This window comes from Delphinus delphis, chromosome 4 (assembly GCF_949987515.2).
Source record: "Delphinus delphis chromosome 4, mDelDel1.2, whole genome shotgun sequence".
In the NCBI taxonomy this organism is placed as follows: domain Eukaryota; kingdom Metazoa; phylum Chordata; class Mammalia; order Artiodactyla; family Delphinidae; genus Delphinus; species Delphinus delphis.
In genome coordinates, this window is record NC_082686.1 from 137,170,150 (window position 1) to 137,189,473 (window position 19,324).

General features: G+C 39.2%; 1 protein-coding gene across 1 annotated transcript in view; it reads right to left on the reverse strand.

Moving 5' to 3' along the window:
- Positions 1-19,324, reverse strand: part of EFHB (EF-hand domain family member B) — a 48,977-nt gene that overhangs the window by 16,704 nt on the left and 12,949 nt on the right. Inside the window, exons 2-8 of the mRNA XM_060010109.1 lie at positions 17,871-17,933; positions 17,041-17,184; positions 16,160-16,340; positions 13,780-13,890; positions 10,178-10,307; positions 3,956-4,039; positions 3,301-3,368 (exon numbers count right to left, since the gene is read on the reverse strand). Coding sequence (XP_059866092.1) covers positions 3,301-3,368; positions 3,956-4,039; positions 10,178-10,307; positions 13,780-13,890; positions 16,160-16,340; positions 17,041-17,184; positions 17,871-17,933 — 781 coding nt within the window. The remainder of the gene's footprint in view (positions 1-3,300; positions 3,369-3,955; positions 4,040-10,177; positions 10,308-13,779; positions 13,891-16,159; positions 16,341-17,040; positions 17,185-17,870; positions 17,934-19,324) is intronic.

Consider the following 19,324-nt stretch of genomic DNA (forward strand, 5'->3'; position numbering starts at 1 on the left):
TACAAATACACTACCTCTAAACCCCATTGCTTGGATGTTAATGGTGACACAGATCAGACCAGAGTTGACCATGTTGCTTCAGATGTGACGGCTTGGTGGATGTCACCAGAAGAAACCTTCTGCCTCTGTTCTTTTTCCCCTGGCCTATACCCCTCCCTTCCTGCTTTCTTGAGACAGGGTCATGCTGGCAGTTGGCTGTGATATCCTGGGTAGGTTAATTTAAATTTCAACATTGATGGATGCAACTACAGAGGATCATACTAAGTGAAGTATGTCAGAGGAGAAAGACAAATCCCACATGATATCACTTATATGTGGAATTTAAAATATGACACAAATGAACCTATCTATGAAACAGAATCACAAACATAGAGAACAGACTGGTGGTTGACAAGGGGGTAAGGGGTTGGGGGAGGGAAGGATTGGGAGTTTGGGGTTAGCAGATGCAAACTATTATATATAGAACGGATAAACAACAAAGTCCTACTATATAGCACAGGGCAGTATATTCAACAGCCTATGATAAACCATAAAGGAGATCCATTTTTTTAATGTATATGTAATGTATGTAAAACTTTGCTGTACCGCAGAAATTAACACAACATTGTAAATCAACTATACTTCAATTTTTAAAAACTGAAAAAAAATAAATTGCAACATTGGTTGCAGTTCAAGGCAACTAATATTCACACCTACTTTGTACAAGGCCCTATATTATTAGGCTCTGTCAAGGGTCTTTTTTAATAGGTACTCGTAGCACCTCTAAGTTTATTATAAAATCAGGAGTTAATCCTGCATATTCTGACAAAAGCCTTCTTTCTAAGGGTAGACCCTAAGTATGGGTGAAAAGCCCACAACCAGCGCTGGTTCCAGGAACTGGCCAAGTGCCTCAGAACAAGATCATCTGAAATGGGGTCAGCTATTATCAGACCATCCTAACGTAGGCAAAACCCAAGTAAGGCTCTGCGAGAGGAAATCAAAGTGATTAGGGGTGATTTTTGACACATAAGTGTGGCTTCCTTTCCTCTTCCACATTTCTTCCCCTGATGTCAACCCTCTGGGGGGCTTCTCTGTATAAGGACCTCCCCCCACCCCGGCTCTTCCACAAGATGGCTCTTGGTTGAGTTTTTTTTATCTTCAGAGGCCTTCACTCTCCATTAACATCCAAAAATAACCATTTGAAAGGTTGTATCTCCAACTCTACCTGGTTTTCCCACCACAACCCTACCAGGTATGACTGCCTAGTGGATGAGAGGTACGCTGATACCCTCTTCTGGCCTGGCCCTGAGAGAATATTTATGAAGCTCATGTCAAATCACTGACAACTACTCAAGAGCCACCTCTGAAGAGCTGAAATCAGGAGTACAAGCTGTGGCCCTAAGAGAGAGACCCATGACCTTGCTACCACGCCAGGGACATCAGAAAAGCCACGCCTGCTCCTCAGTTGCACCCTGCCTGCTACCAATTCTCATGATGCACTACTGCCTATGATTCTCCTCCACATCGCATCTGCCCTGGTGCATTCTGGGAGCCGGATTCTCCTCCACATTGCCTCTGCCCTGGTGCATTCTGGGAGCCGGATTCTCCTCCACATCGCCTCTGCCCTGGTGCATTCTGGGAGCCAGATTCTCCTCCACATCGCCTCTGTCCTGGTGCATTCTGGGAGCTGGACACAGCACTCTTCCTGGAAGCATCGTAACATAACCAACAACCCCAGGCCTGAGGGATGAGGCATTCTTTGTGCAGTTGCCTTTCTTTCCCTAAGTAAGGGTAAGGGAGCAATCCAGGCCCAGTAAAGAAACCAGTATGTTCTCGGAAGCAGGCAGACCCTGAAGCTTTCCACGGAATAGATGCTGCTAGCTAACCCCAACAGTAGTCACAAAAGGCCACTGGGGTTAATATGTGTCCATCCACGAGCTCCAGGAAAAGTCTAGAGAGGGCTGACAGTCCCCTCACACAGTTACGCCGTACGGTGCCAAGGCCAATACTGACACATTTTTTAAACTATTAATGTCAGTGTCCTTCCTTTTCACTTTATAGCTCTGTCTTATCATTCAACTTTTAAGGGTAATGTAGCTCAACTATTAGGAAATTTGTCAATGTTGCCTAATTGTCAACATGATAAACTATGTGTAAGATACATTGATTCATGCTATAGATACCGGGGAAAACAATGTACTGTGCGCGAGACCCCAAGAATCCAACAGACAGCAAGATGGGGCGCCAACCAGCATGAACCTGCCCTCAGGGAGGCAGCTGAGCATGATTACCTACTTGTATTTCAGGCTAACTGATGGATTTCCTAAATCATCCCTTACCCACTTCTAGAGGTATGAAGAGCCTCTAAGATGGGCAGGCATCCATTACACATGTAACAGTGGATCTAAAAACAGAACCAAAATATAATCTCCTAATGTGGTGGTTCATGGTGCTCTGAAACACCATGTTGCAGAAGCTCAGTAAATATTTATTTTATTTGTCAGTGAGTGGACTTTAACACATTTTTAGTAGCAGTTCTTAAAGTTTAGTGTACATGAGAATATATGAGCATGGGTCCCCAGGAACCTGCATATTTAATAAATTCTCTGGGTGATTTTAATGCAGGTACACTGCAGACTGTATTTTGAAAACCAGTAAAATACAGCCCAATCCTGATAAGTTTTGGCAGAGTTTTCCCTTTGGAAGTCTGCTGTTTAGATCCCTTAGCACTAAAGACAAAAATCCTGGGAATTTTCTTCTGCCACTTTATAGGTTGATTAATTGATTGGCTGGTGGGAAGAGTGGTTCTTAAGTATGTGGTTGTAGAGTACAGTGCTTTCTGGAACTTGAATGTCCCTACAGTTCATCTGGGAATGTTGCAGTTTCTGATTCAGTAGGTCTGGGGTGGAGCCTGAGATTCCGCATTTCTAAGAACCTTGCAGGGGCCACCAACACTGCCCATCTGCAACCACATTTTGAGTAACAAGGGCCTAGTACAATATTGGAATTCATTAAAAAGCTGCCTCACTTCACTTTGGCTTGTTTAATACAGGCCTTATTTATTTTCTAAATAAAATTCTGAGCCTTAAATACACTTAAGGAATTCATTACAAGGGCTTTAAACTGTTCCTATTTCAAATATAATATGAAAATTTTGTTTCTTTCTTGTGCTACAAATTGTTCTCTTTAATGTTAATGTAATATTTTAAGCCATTAAAATTAGAAGCTTTGAGAGAAGGAGATGGTGAACTTAACTGCATGATTTGGGGGGTGGGGGGGATTTTGTTGTTTGTTTTTTAAGAAGAAAGTTTGTATATTTACCATAATCATCAGGACGGAGACAAGCCCCAAATATGTGGTCTGGGGGAACATTCATTGTTTCTGCAATGCTATCAAAGAAAACAAATCTTTTAGTGAAAATTCCCACCACATGGCATCCCTGGAATTTAAAATATGTTTGCCTTTTTTTTTTATCGCCTATATTTTCTCCTATAACCAAACTATGAGAATCAAACAGAAGTTCTCCAACAGATCTTTTTCCTAATCTCCCACTCGCATTAGCAATGGCTGAATGCTTTCACTGGCTTCCAGTGAAAAAGTCCAGACTGAAGAAGAAAAAACAGAACATACTCAAAGCAGAATTATGGAAGTACATACATATACATGGGGGGGGCGGGGACAAGGAAGAGAGAGGAAAATATAATGCAATAAGTTAAATTTCTGAGATCTCAGAAATAAAGCTTTACACAAAATTCTTCCACCCTGTTCTCCAAAGGCCCTGTCCATTTTGGAGACTCAGTACTTTCCTGGAACCCCAAGCGCTATAGAGGCTAATAAGAGTTCCCTGATTAACACAAAAGGATGATTCTTATTTAATTGATAGAACCTAATAGAACACAAACCAAAATTTACCACAAGAGTAGTTTGTAAATTTGATCCAAAAACATTTTCAATTCTAAGTTAATCATGAACTTACGGATCTAAAGTTCTTCCAAGTTTATGTTGAAATTTTTCTTTGAAATCATCAACTCTCTTGGATACAACCTTAGCTCCTCTTTTCCTATAAAATTAGAAAATTGTCAGGTATCTGTATTACCTAAAGTATTCTTGGCTACCAAATATACATATGGTGAGGAATACCATAGTATCATTTGGGCCATCACAAAATAAATCCAGTTTCAAAAGAAATTATATGCTAAAAAGAGAGCTTTATGTGTTCATTCTTCTATCATGTATATTCTATTATAAAGATAAGTTTATAATAGAATATAAAATTTTGATTAAAGAATAAGACAAGCAAACAAAATTTTTTTCAGTAAACAAAAAGAGTTAATACCATTCTTATGAGTGTAACTCCTAAAACTGCTAACGGAACAGTAAGCATAAAAGAAATAAATAACCAAAGGATATAAACAAATAACTCAAATCTAGTAAGCAAATATATGGAAAAATTATAATACTCTCCAGTAATAAAAGAAATATAAGATAAAAGAACAACAAAGTACCACTTTTAAATAGTACGTAAGTAAATATATATATATAGAGAGAGAGAGAGACAAGAGACAGAGAAAGAGAATATCTAACATTGGCAAAAAGTATGGTAAAACACTTGTAGATTGCGAGTGCAAATTGCTATAATCCTTTTGGAAATAATTTGGTAACATGATTCAAAAAGCATAAAAATGTTCATCCTCTTTTATCCACATCTGAAAACCAATCATAAGGAGATAATCCACATAATTAAGTGTGAAAAGAAGTTACATTTATAAAAATGCTTGTAGCCTCACTGTCTACGATGGGGAAAAAAAAAAAAGAATCTAAATGTTCAATCCTGGAGGGTGATTATGTCGTATTAACAAGAACACACTTTGTGTGCATTCAAAATGTTGGTTATTTAGAATGCACAGCAATATAAAATTATTTTATGTTAAGTTAAGAAAAACCAGGATATAAAATGTTATTGCACTCTGATTAAAGCTATGCAAAAGTCAACACAGGAAGCCACACTAGAAAGAAATAGATTAAAAAGATAATAAAGGTTGAATTAAGGTGACAGGATTATGGGTGATTTTATTTTGCCAATTTTCTGTAACATGATTTCATTACTTCTATCACTGTGATTAAATGACTAAGAATTTCTTTTGAGAACTGCAAAATTACAACACCGCTATTTAATAACATTAAAATTAATAAATTCTCTATTGTTTTGCTAAGACTAAAAACAATGAACATTAAACTCTTAGATTCCATTTGCTTTTAAAACTGTTTCCTGTACTGGAGAAATATGGAGTTGAATAAATTTCTGGAGAAGAGTGACACTCTGTGGAGAAACAAAAGATGAAATATAAAGTAATTCATCTTTTATTTCTTCATTTACTTCCCATTAGTTCAAAAAGGGAGAAAAAGAACAATATGGGTAAAGTCAGAATAAATCAGAGGCAGTTTAAGGGCTGTAATTTGAACAAATAAAGTTGACAATCTAAAACCAGCTCCAAGGACTTCCCTGGTGGCACAGTGGTTAAGAATCCACCTGCCAATACAGGGGACACAGGTTCGAGCCCTGGTCCAGGAAGATCCCACACACCGCAGAGCAACTAAGCCCACGCACCACAACTACTGAGCCTGCGCTCTAGAGCTCGACAGCCACAACTACGGAGCCCGGAAGCCCACGCTCCTAGGGCCCAAGCTCCACAACAAAGAGAAGCCACTTCAATGAGAAGCCCGCGCACTGCAACAAAGAGTAGCCCCTGCTGGCCGCAGCTAGAGAAAGCCCACATGCAGCAACGAAGACCCAACGTGGCCAAAAATTAAAAATAAATAAATAAATAAAACCAGCTCCAAGGGGCATGATTAGGAGCAAGCCTGGATGGTAAAGGTAAGGATTCTAAGTCATGGAGCCTACGCTTCTCAGCCTAAAAGTGCCTGGGTTATGTTTCTGGGAGAATCGGGAAGTATTTCTGAGCAACCAAGTATGTCAGAGTATCAATAGCTGTAACATCATTACACACCTCAAAGTATTCACTAACCAGCTCAGAGTAAAGTCTCTGCGTGCCAATCAATTTTTTCATTCAGACACATACACCCACCCACACACACACCCCATTTCAACATTCTAACTGATTCTTCAGACCAAAGGTCATAAACAGAATATAGATAGAGGTAGTTTTATGGAGGAAATATATTCCTTAAAAGTATATATCTCTAATAACTCTCAAAAGTTAAGAGTGAAACAAATTTATGTTAAAATAATGCATATCAAAATGAGATGTAAACAAAACAGAAAAAGACTCACAGACATAGAAGACAAACAATGGTTACCAAAGAAGAAGGTGGAGGAGGGATAAATTAGGAGTTTGGGGTTAACAGATACACACTACTATATATAAAATAGATAACCAATATATGTAACAGGGAATATAGTTCCCTGCGCTATACAGTAGGCCCTGTGCTATACAGTAGTTCTTGTATAGCACAGGGAACTATACTGCATATCTTATAATAACTTAGAATGGAAAAGAATCCGAAAAAGATTAAATTTATATATATATGAATAAATACATCACTTTGTTGTACACCTGAAACTAACACAACATTGTAAATCAACTATTCTTCAATTTAAAAATAAAGACAAAAAAAGAAGAAAATAGGAACAAAAAAAAAGAGATGTAAACGAATATACTTCACTCTAAGTTTATAATAGAAATCACACTGAAGAATGAAGTAGTGAGTCCTTTTTGAAATACAACAAATCAAGGGAATAAAGAATCTATCATTTCAGCAATAATTTTCCAACTAAGTTCGAAATACAGAAAGTGATCAAATAAAACAGTGTTCCATAAATGATGTTTCCTTGTGGGTAGAGACAAGTTGGTGGGAAATGCATCCTGCATATGGCCTGCTTTTATAAATTCAGTGTGGTTTTTTATGACTATCCCTAATCATTGATAAATATGTGCTTGTTAATGACCCAGAAGCTCTACTCTTAGGACCTCCTTAAGGCACCTTGTGAATATGTTTATTTCATATCTTTAAGAAATGGATAATAGATTTAATATTTCTAAGCTTTCAGAAGTGGATAAACCATATTTGTCACCTTCTTTTAAGTGTCAATTTCTATGTTATATTTAATTATAAATATCTAGTGAAATACTTAAATCATTTCTTCATGTTTTCCTTTATGTATATTTTAACAACTTTAATAGCGATAAATTCATGAATATTTGTTTTATAAGCTCTTCTTCTATACCCTAAAGAAAAACTATCTCATATGGGTTTAGTATAATATTGGAAGAATTTCTTCTGTGTTTATGTTTTAACATTATTGTTTTCAATAATTCAAGTATCAGAAACTCATATAATAAGGGAGTGGGAGAAAAATGGAAATCAAAATTTCAGGCCTGTGATCACAGAATCCACTGTCTATACCCCTGGTGTAGTGGTTAAAGACAGCCCCTGGCGACACACTGCCAGGGTTTCAACCCTACCCCTAGTATTTCTCAGTTGCATGATCTTGGGCAAATGATTTCACTTCTCTGTAGTTCAGTTTCTTTTTTTTTTTTTAATTTTATTATTATTTTTTTTTATTATTTTTTGCTGTATGCGGGCCTCTCACTGATGTGGCCCCTCCCGCTGCGGAGCACAGGCTCCGGATGCACAGGCCCAGCGGCCATGGCTCACGGGCCCATCCTCTCCGCGGCATGTGGGATCCTCCCGGACCGGGGCACGAACCCGCGTCCCCCGCATTGGCAGGCGGACTCCCAACCACTGCGCCACCAGGGAAGCCCTGTAGTTCAGTTTCTTCATCGGTAAAATGGAAAGGCTAAAAATTATAGTACACCTGAAGTATAGTTGAATTACAGTGTTGTTAGTCTGCTGTATAGCAAAGTGACTCAGTTATGCATATATATACATTCTTTCTCATATTCTTTTCCGTGATGGTTTATCACAGGATATATAGTTCCCTGTGCTGTACAGTAGGACCTTGTTGTTTATCCATTCTGTATATACCAGTTTGCATCTGCTAATCCTAAACTCCCAAACCTACCCTCTCCCACCCTCTCGCCCCCTTGGCAACCACCAGTCTATTCTCTGTGTCCCTGATTTTGTTTCTGTTTCATAGATAGGTTCAGTGAATGAACTTTTCCATACCCCCCTGAAAAAAAATTATAGTACACCTACCTCACAGAGGTGTTGGTAGGATTAAATTAATCATATATAAAGTACTGAGCATTTGGCCTCTATAATTGGGAGCTGTTATTTCAGCGACCAGACAGGCAAATGAGCGAGGCAGGTGGGTGCCTGTGGGAATGTGCAAACTCTGTGTGCACCCTGGGGGCCTATGGAAACTTGGAGGGCCAGTGTACCCTTTAAAGAGGACAGAGGGTGTAAAAAATGGTACAAATGAACTTATATACAAAACAGAAATGACGCCACAGATGTAGAAAACAAACTTATGGTTACCAAGGGGGATTGGGGGGGAGGGATAAATTGGAAGATTGGGATTGACTTATACACACTACTGTATATAAAATAGATAAGCAACAAGGACCTACTGTAGAGCACAAGGAACTCTACTCAATACACTGTAATGACCTATATGGGAAAAGAATCTAAAAAAGAGTGGATAGATGTACATGTATGACTGGTTCACTTTGCTATACAGCAGAAAGTAATGCAACATTGTATTTGTTTTGTTTTGTTTTTTGGTTTCTTTGTTTTTGTTTTTGGCCGCACTGTGCGTCACGTGGGATCTCAGTTCCCTGACCAGAAATCGAACCCGCAACCCCTGCAGTGGAAGCTCAGAGTAGATGGCCAGGGAAGTCCCAACACATTGTAAATCAACTATACTCCAATAAAAATTAATTTTTAAAAAGTTATAAACTAAAAAAATAAAGAGGGCAGAGAGCAAAGCAAATCCACTCCCACCATTGATGTATAGAAATGCAAGCCCAGTATATTCGTTTCCTGTGGGTGCTAGACAAATTACCATGAACTTGTGGCTTAAAACAGTAGAAATGTATTCTCTGACAGTTCTAGAGACCACAAGTCTGAGATCAAGGTGACAGCAAGGCTGCATTCCCTCCAAAGGCTCTAGGGGATAATCTGTTCATTGCTTCTTCCAACATCTGGAGGCTGTTGGCACGTTTTTTTTTTTTTGTGGCCTTCCTTAGCTTGCTGTCACATCATTCCAGCCTCCTCCATCTTCACATCACCTTCTTCTCCTCTGAATGTCTTCTGCTTTTCTGTCTCAATCCTCCCTCTGCCTTTCCCTTATGAGGACACTTGTCACTGGATTTAGGGTCCACCCAGATCATCCAGAATGATCTCTTCATCTCAAGATCTTTAACTTAATTGCATTTACAAAGACCCTTTTTCCATATAATATAACCTTCATAGGTTTTGGGAATTAGAACATGGACATCTTTGGGGCCACCATTCAACCCAGTACCTCAGTATTTTCAATCTTCTGATTTTTTAAACATAGTAGGAAATATAGGTTTTTATTTTGTTTGTTGGCTTAGATATAAAATATAAGACAGGGAATGAAAAACTAAGGAAACTTATTTTAATTTCTTAGGAAAGTAGTCAAAATGTAGAATGCAGGTATAAAAAGTTCACAGTTTGTGAGAGTTAAGTCAGATGCTCAGGTGCCCAAATAACTATTCAAGAAAGCTGAATGATAAATGACAGGTCAATTATATGTGACATGATTGTCTTTGTTGAGACTTGAAACCCCACTATCTTTAAGAAACATAGTAGGGTTGATCCCATATATTAAAAACATTCATGTATGTCTTCCAATCTGCTGAAAAGACATGAAATTACTTTAGAATCACAAACACACACACAGGGAATTCCATGGCAGTCCAGTGGTTAGGAGTCTGCACTTCCATTGCAGGGGGCCTAGGCTCTATACCTGCTGGAAGAACTAAGATCCTGCAAGCCACGCGGTCAAAAACAAACAAACAAAAAATCAAACAGAAAAAAAACCAACAACAACAACAAAAAGACAGTATCATGGTTATCTCTGGAGGAACTGGACAGTTTAGAAGACATATCACTGTGTATCTTTTTCTATCATTTTTATGTTTGAACCATGTCACTGCATTACCTCTTCAAAAAATAAACGTAATAAACTGTCAAGTCCATGTGCCATATATCTAACCCTTGTTCCAAGACACAACATACTTAAACTTACATTTGTAGTTCGTGAAGCCAATGTAAAGTTTTTGCCATGTTTCGTCCATCATTAAAATGTGGTGTTGGGATCCCATACAAGTTAAATCTATGAAAACTTGACGGATTATACTTTCGGTGCTTTGCTTCTCCTAAGAAAAGAAAAGGGAAGACTTCTGACTTAAGCAACACAACTTTGTGCAAGAAGCGCATGATGACAATGAAAATGAGAGTGGGAAAAAGAATGGAACTGTCACAGCACAGGAAACTGCACACATTTGGCTACAGATGACAGATGCATTCTCCCATGTGAGCTGGGAGACTGGTGGAACAAGGGTTCCTTGTGTTAATATTTGGAAAGTAAGTAGAAAAATGATGTAGGAGAAAGACATATAACTGATGAAAAATTCAGGGCCCATCAATGTTAAAGAAATCCTTAAGATCAGGGGAGGTACTGCAAGGCTTTGTGACCCCAGCGGTGCTTTAAGCTATGCTAAGATTTGAGAGATTGGTGTTTTATATTTGCTCTCACTGAGATTTGCGTTACAACCTTCACATTTCGTTATAATCACTTATCTCATATTAGAGACATTCAAAGGGTGATAGAGGGCTGAGAACCCAACAGCGAGGTCTTTATTTTTAAGATCTAGTACTGTACCATGATGTGGTACTAGTTTTCTATTTGTAGATAAGAAAGTAAGACTGAAACTAGAGATCAGCTAAAAGGTTATAAAATGATGGAGAAAAGATATTCAGCCTCACCAGTAACCCAAATAATGTAAGCAAAAACAATAGCGCACAGTCATAATTCGACTCTCAGTTAAGCAAAAATAAAGAAGATTGACAAAGTTCGCCATTGGGGAAGATGCAGGGAAATGGAAATTCTCATACACTGTGCCTGTGAGGGCAAACTGGGGCAGCTATCCAGGTGGAGAGTTTGGCTCTAAGAGTGAAATTTTCAGATGCTCAGAAATGTAGGAATGTATCCTATGGAAACAAATCACATTCACAAAGATATATAAACAATACATTTTTGTAATCCTGAAAAATACAATATTGATAACTGACCTGAAAAGACAACCAAGAAATTTCATATGTGGGGGGGGTGGGGAAGAAAAAGGGGAAAAAAAAAGTGTGTACTGTAGGATGCAAAACACACACATACACTCATATATGAATGAGCAAAGAAAAACATATATGAAAGTATCACCTATGGCAGACTGGGAATTGTGGGAGATTTTCTTTGCATTTCATATACTTCTATACAACCTGCATTTTATAAAAGAAAATAGGTATTACTTTAGTAATAATTTAAATTAAGTGTATTTAAAAGAGATTGTTATTGTTATTGAATGATGTCCTTGACATACTATTTCAAGTAAATGCATATAGCAGGTTCTCCAAAAGCATGGAGATTATTGTCACATTTAACTGAAGATAGCTCCGTGGATGGGGATTAGAAAGATGTTTGATGTATCAAATGTAGTTATCTCTGGCTAATGGGATTTCAAGGTTACATTTACTTTTTCTTCATTTTTCCATGATATTTACATTCTCTACAATTATATTTTTATAATAAAAAACAGTGCTTTCATTAAAGGGAAAAAGTAAAAAATAAATATTTACAGGATTGGATTCTATTCCTTTTCAAGAGGCTAGTGAGACTTTTGTAAAAATCAGCAAATGAAAGTAATTTCAGTCATGTGATAGTCCATTAGAGTCTTCTAAATATTAAAAAAAAAAATTGGACTGGGAGTTTGGGACTAGCAGATGCAAACTACCATATATAGAATGGATAAACAACAAGGTCCTAGTGTAGAGCACAGGGAACTATATTCAATATCCTGTAATAAACCATAATGGAAAAGAATGCACATATGTACAACTGAATCACTTTGCTGTACACCAGAAACTAACACAACATTGTAAATCAACTATACTCCAATATAAATAAATAATTTTAAAACTACACTCATTTTCCTCCAAATTGTCCTCCAAATGCTAAATGCACGTAAAGGGTGTCTATATACATATTCATTGAAATAGTTCTTTCTTAAAACAATTAAATGGCATTGGATTAGATTGTGCTATCGATGCTAAACTTTTCCAAAAATGAATAAAATATTTTCACAAGAGAGGAATGGAGGGAAGGAGGAATAAAGAAAAGAAAGACTAGAAGGAGGAAAAGAAGAAAGGGAGGGGACTTCCCTGGTGGCGCAGTGGTTAAGAATCCGCCTGCCAGTGCAGGAGACACGGGTTCGGGCCCTGGTCCAGGAAGATGCCACAGAGCAGCTAAGCCCGTGTGCCACAACTACCGAGCCTGCGCTCTAGAGCCCGCGAGCCACAACCACTGAGCCTGCGTGCCACAACTACTGAAGCCCACGCGCCTAGAGCCCGTGCTCCACAACAAGAGAAGCCCCCGCAATGAGAAGCCCACGCACTGCAACGAAGAGTAGCCCCCGCTCACCACCACTAAAGGAAGCCCACGCGCAGCAACAAAGACCCAACTCAGCCAAAAATAAATAAAATAAAATTATATTAAAGAAGAAGAAAGGGAGGGACAGAGCCAGGGACGCGGAGGAGACACGGAGAGAAGCCTTGTCAAGGCTGTGAAAAAGCGCGGTGGAAGCAGCCGTGGGAGGATGGAGATGATCTCAGGACCGGGGTGTACCGGCAGCGTAAGGAACTAGCAGAGACTGGTCATGGGAGAAGGGAATGGCTGACTCCAGCCGGGGAGCAATGGGCATAGCAGACAAGCCCCAGAAGGAGTATGATGTGAGGGGGCGGTGGAGGAGAAAAGTAAAGAAATAAAGACGGAGAGAGGGGTCTTGTGCTGCAGTGAAGGGCTAGTCTTACTTCTAACTAATGCAGATTAGTTCGTGAATCTTGCACAGGCCATCGGCTTTCTCAGGACAGGTATCAGAGTCTAACTGTCAATCCTCTGTTAGATCAAGATTCTACTTAGCACCCACACGTCAACAATTAAATTGTAGTTTACAGCAAACATCCAATGCCTTTTAGTTATGCTATAGAATAATTCTAGTAATAAGGCTTTTAGTCAAGATCACTTAATAATAATAATAATAATAATAATGATAATAGTTACTGAGCCCTCACTATGTTCCAGGCACCATGCTTGGCATTTTGCAGGCACTCACTTCATCCTCGCAACATTATTATCCCTATTTAATAAATTTTAAATAGATGGTGATAAGTAAAATATTCAAGGTCTAAAAGATAATAAATGGACAAGCTAGGCCTTGAACTTGATCTGACTCGAAAATTTCTGCACTTGACCATTATCTAATATTCCTCATGTAAAGCAAAGCACTTAGAATAATCCTATTTGAATAAAAAACAAGATTAGACTACCCAACATTTAATCTTACTTAGCTATTTTTTTCATTTTAATGAAACATATCTTTCGACATTTTACACCCAAAATGCATAAGTGTATGTGTTCCCAGCTATCGGGGTTTATAACCTTATAAGTAATAAGTTATTATTTATTGATCACCTATTATATGCCAGGCATTTTAACTTTAAGCACATCATCTCCCTTATTCCTCTTCACAAATCTGAGTCTCATATTCTCAGGCCCATTTTACACTGGAGGAGACTTACCTGCATAATAATCATTGTGAGATACAATATACAGATCGTGTCCTGCCTGTCCTTCTTCAAATACTTCTTGATAGGATTTTGGTGGATTCACCACCTCTCTAGCAGGTAATTCTGAAGGAAGAATTAATGAAATCAGTTTTAAGGCATTTTTCAACTCTTTATAACATATTTAAGTTGACTAGAGCAAATGACAAACTGGTATGCTAACTACATAAGCTACATGGGCAAAAAGCCAACATACATAGAGATTTCTCACCAAAGACAGGAATAGCCCAGGCGTCACTGTCTTAAGGATCCCACTTGAACAGATTCAATCCCTAGAATTCTGAAGAACTCCATACTGGTTAACCATTTGGTTGTCCTGAGCTATATGCCAAGCCCAGTTAAATTCCCAATTTTGAGGATCTCAGGATTCTTTTTATTTTAGTTTGCTCCAGACTTCCCAAGATGATCTAGGCAAATTTGAATCACAAATCAGTTTCAGAAACCCTGATGCCCTGTGGGGAAGACTTGATGCAAATGTTGGCAGCTGTAGACAACAGCACACACCCTGAATCTGTTTAGATGTGAATATCCATCTTCAAAATAGCCCAAAGTGCCGGGGAAATCACTGGCATCAGAAAGAAATTCTTCTTCTTACTGCTCCCAAACCTAGAGCTAGAAGATCTTTGTTGAACAGCTGCTTTTCCAGGACTGGTGGTCCCTGGTTTTATATATAGCGAATTATTTTCTTTTTATTGTTTCATGTAATGATTTTTAAATATAATTCCATTTACAATTTCACTCTTCTCTTTCAACCTAACAACATACATTAAGATGTTTTCTTTTGGACTTTCTGCCAAGAAGTGGGGTCTATAAACAGTTAAGAATACCACAAGGTAGCCCTACTCAGAATAATCCTGTAAAGCAGTGCTTCTTTTTGATGTGGGAATCATTACACCTATTAATACACATATATACATTTTAGAACATTCTTTCTATTACATATTTAAATGAGGCACACCTAGGCAGTACTTTCCATATTAAATTCTTGATAGCGGTTATGATATAATTACTGTAATTCTGTAATGCCTGGTGTACTTAAATACAATTTTTAATCCTATTTAAAAGGAAAAAAAGATATTTTATCTGTTCTAAAATACATTTTTCATGTTTCAAATTTTAACAAGTTTTAACTTTAGATCTGATAAACTAAAGTACAACTGCAGATTTTGCATTCCAAGAGAAAGGCATAATTTATCTCCAGAACGGATGTTACTATGTCAAGGAAAATAATCTAATGGACATTTTGGTGAAAAAAAGATAAGTTCCTGGTGCAGAGCCGCAGTGGGTGCAGAAAGATAAAGAAAGAAGCGAATTCCTCTGCAGGATGATAAAAAGATGGAATTTGAGTTTTCCTGTAATAAGATCCCTGGAAGGAGAGGGTAAGAGACCAGAAAAGGCTAAATGTGAGAAGGTGTAAAGGGAAAGCACCCAACAACATGGCAGGACGCTGGGGCTGCAGAAGAAAATATGGCCTGTGACCAATTCTATTCTAAGTCATTTGCTGAAAGATTGCTTCACTCCCTCTCAAGATGAGAGGGGAATCTGCTCTGATACTGCCTGTTAGGTTAATAAGCAAGTGTACACATCATGGATCTTCATCAATGAGTGTTGTACACAGCATTTACCTGACATCTGTTTTGTGGTCTTTGTATGAAACAGAATTTCATAAAGAGTTAAGCACAGACGTAGAGAACAAACTGGTGGTTGCCAAGGGAGAGGGTGGGTGGAGGAGGGATGGATGGGGAGTTTGGGGCTAGCAGTTGCAAACTGGTATATATAGAATGGATAAACAATACGGTCCTACTGTATGGCACAGGGAACTATATTTAATATCCTGGGATAAACCATCATGGAGAAGAATACAAAAAATTATGTATATATGTGTATTACTGAGTCACTTTGCTGTACAGCAGAAATTTACACAACATTGTACATCAACTATACTTCAATACAAAAAAGTTTTTTAAAAAGAATTAAGAGTTATGAACACATTAGAGGCTTTGGTGGAAATAAAACACACAAATAGATGTCCAGGGGAAAGAGATAGCAACCCTCACAGCTGGTCCCAAGATCAACTTCCCGGAGTCTTTTTCCTGTCTTTACACCATCTCTACTCTGCTCCCTGAATCTCCTCTCCAAACCCTGAACTCTTACTGCCTTGACATACATCAACTCTAAGGCTTCTGGGTCTGAGAGTAACTTTCTTGCTATGATTCCCATCTTTCATTCTGGGATCAACATTTACACCAGCACTAAATAAATCCCGACAGGATATTTAATCCCATTTTCTAAGAAAACATTTTATCACTCCTTCCCCACCCTTTATTTTCACTACCTTTGATGACTGCCGTCCCAAATGTCGTGTTGAGTATATCCAGGCCTTTAGGTAATCCTGGCGTCTGGTCATGAGATTTTCCTAACGGTGCCCGTTGATTGCTAAAATATACTGATTCCTTCTTATCTTTCATTTTCTGTTGAAAGGTTGTAATAGGCTGTGGGTTGATCAGTACCTTTGCCTAAAGAAATCGTACAAAGCAAAGGTGTAACAACCAAAAACAGGAAAAAAGTCTGAACACTGAAACTCAATAGCTGGGGAGAAGACAATATGATTGTGGGAAAACATTTCATGATCGTTGTCTTGGCTCCCCTTCAAATGAACCATCAGAATTGGGGTTACGCAGCTTAGACATGTCTAACCATGACTTTTCATTGGAGCTAAAGCATTTATGAGGGCAACTCCCTGGTTACTCGACTCCAAGGTTCCAGAAAAGTAGGAATGACAAGTGCAAGAGCCACGTGATTCCCACCAGCTCCCTCCAGGTATAAGATCAGGTCTTCTGACCCTTGGCTGTCCATTCAATCTGTAGCAGGGAACACCGGGACCCTGCGTGCACGCAATGCATGTACAAGCACTCTTAGCATCTCCAGCAATATCACCCAGACTTTGTCCCTACCATGCTTTAACAAACCTTGACAGCACTTCTCTTTACTGTGAGAAAATTAAGTGCAGCTTGGCTTTTATTATCTGAGGGGAGAATATTAGTCTGTGGCTTAAACCATTGACTTTTCTACACTCACCCTCCTGGCTGCGGCTGCTTGAATTTTTTTCACTGCCCAAGATTAAGAGTGGGAAGGAGATACTTCACTAATACCTCATTTGTTCATTTTCACCTTGGTAAGTGAATAATGTACAGGGAAAAATAGAAAAGAAGTTACCGGTGTTGAAATTTTAGATCTGATTCCGTGTGTCAAAGAAGGTGCAATTTGGGGATCATTTGCTCTGCCGTAAAATACTCTTTCGGCTCCAGCAGGTGGATATCTGAAGTTGAAAAATTTTTTTGCTTCAGGTGGGGTCACTAGCTACCAACAGGGAGAGAAGAAAATAGAAGTATTAAGTACAGTCGATTAGATATTAGCAAGACTGATCTATACCCATCAATGAACAGCCTTCATTACATGAGTTTAATCAGTACCTGGGGATCTACAGCTCCAAAAAATGAAACATCCTGAAAATTGTTTAATAGAAATAAACAACATATTTTAAAAGTTATATTTAGAAAACAGCCGAGAAGTATCCAGGTTAGGAAGCATACCATAAATGACTATTTCCCATCGAAATAAATGGAATCTCCTGTAGTTTTTGTAGAGCTGGAAATTGTAAGCCTGGAATTTTCACTTCCTCACCTCCTCAATAGAAGGCCCCAAAATACAGTAAGAATAATCCAAATTGACCACATTAAATTTATGCAACTCTCAGAAGGAATGCTGAGCGTTGTTTATCTTATGTTCACACAAATGCATTTTTTTTTTTTTTTTTTTTTTTTTGCAGTACGCGGGCCTCTCACTGTTGTGGCCTCTCCCGTTGCAAAGCACAGGCTCAGCGGCCCAGGCTCAGCGGCCATGGCTTACGGGCCCAGCCGCCCCGCGGCATGTGGGATCTTCCCGGACCGGGGCACGAACCCATGTCCCCTGCATCGGCAGGTGGACTCTCAACCACTGCACCACCAGGGAAGCCCCACACACAAATGCATTTTGAAAACACTCACCCTGGGAAGTTTTTCAGTCAAGCAGTTTGCAGCTCTGTATCCAATCGGAAGAACTTTCCCTGCCTAAAGAGAAAAAAAGCAATAATTGGTCATTGTCAGGTCCAGGGGTAGTGTTTTGAAGAATGGAATGTATTTCAAATTTGGCCTATGTATCTAATGCTAAAAAGTTACTTTCAACTACTTAACACAATTAAGAAAAGTAGTAAGAACAATTAGCAAATCTAAGACAATCCTGATGTATAATATAAACGTTAGATGCCACATATATTCAAGCATACCTTTTTTTTTCACAGTGCAGCATTATTAGTGATCCATCAATTATAGGACCTCTGCAACATGCTGAGGGATTCAACTTTCAGAAATAATCCCGTCATAGTTCACAGGTTAATTATCGGCTGTCCTATTGTCATCAGTACAATGAGAGTGTGGCTGAATTCAAGCTAAACTCAAAGTATTAAGTATTTCTGAGTGGGTGTGGGTGTGTTTGCACTGTGGGTGTATTTCACCAACACCCTAACTTTTTTTTTTTTGCGGTACGTGGGCCTCTCACTGTTGTGGCCTCTCCCCTTGCGGAGCACGGGCTCCGGACGCGCAGGCTCAGCGGCCGTGGCTCATGGGCCCAGCCGCTCTGCGGCATGTGGGATCTTCCCGGACCGGGGCACGAACCCGTGTCCCCTGCATCGGCAGGCGGACTCTCAACCACTGCAGCCACCAGGGAAGCCCACCCTAACTTTTGATATATGCGAACATGTCACCCCTGGCCATGCTTCTTCAGTGAATGGCCCAAACCTCACTTGGCTTTGTTCACTTAATTCTAATTTGGGTCTTATCTGCCCTTCCCTTGCCCAGGTAAAGATTATAACAGTTCATTCCCAGCAATGCACCTCTTATCTATTTCCCGTTTATCATTTCAAGGCAGCTGATAGTTATTTCTGCAAAGCATAAGTTTCTCTTTAAAAAACCGAGAGAAAGAAACTTCCCATACAGAATGTTCTAGGTCTCTGGAGGAGGATGGAGGAAATCAGTGCAAAGCAGAGAGGCTGAGAGCTGGGTGAATGGATGAATGTGTAGGTGTTGGCAGGGGGATGGATTAATTAGACAAATGAGGGATGACTGGATGACAATAAAGAAGATGGATATAGGTGGGTAGGTGAAAGTTTTTTATTATGTTAAATGTTAACTGAGGAATTCCTCTTAGAGGGAGAACCATCAAGGATTAAGAGAGTAAGGACTTCCCTGGTGGCTCAGTGGCTAAGAATCCACCTGCCAATGCAGGGGACACGGGTTAGAGCCCTGGTCCAGGAAGATCCCACATGCCACAGAGCAGCAAATCCTGTGCACCACAACTATTGAGCCCACGTGCCACAACTACTGAGCCCATGTGCCACAACTACTGAAGCCTGTGCACCTAGAATCTGTGCTCTGCAACAAGAGAAGCTACAGCAATGAGAAGC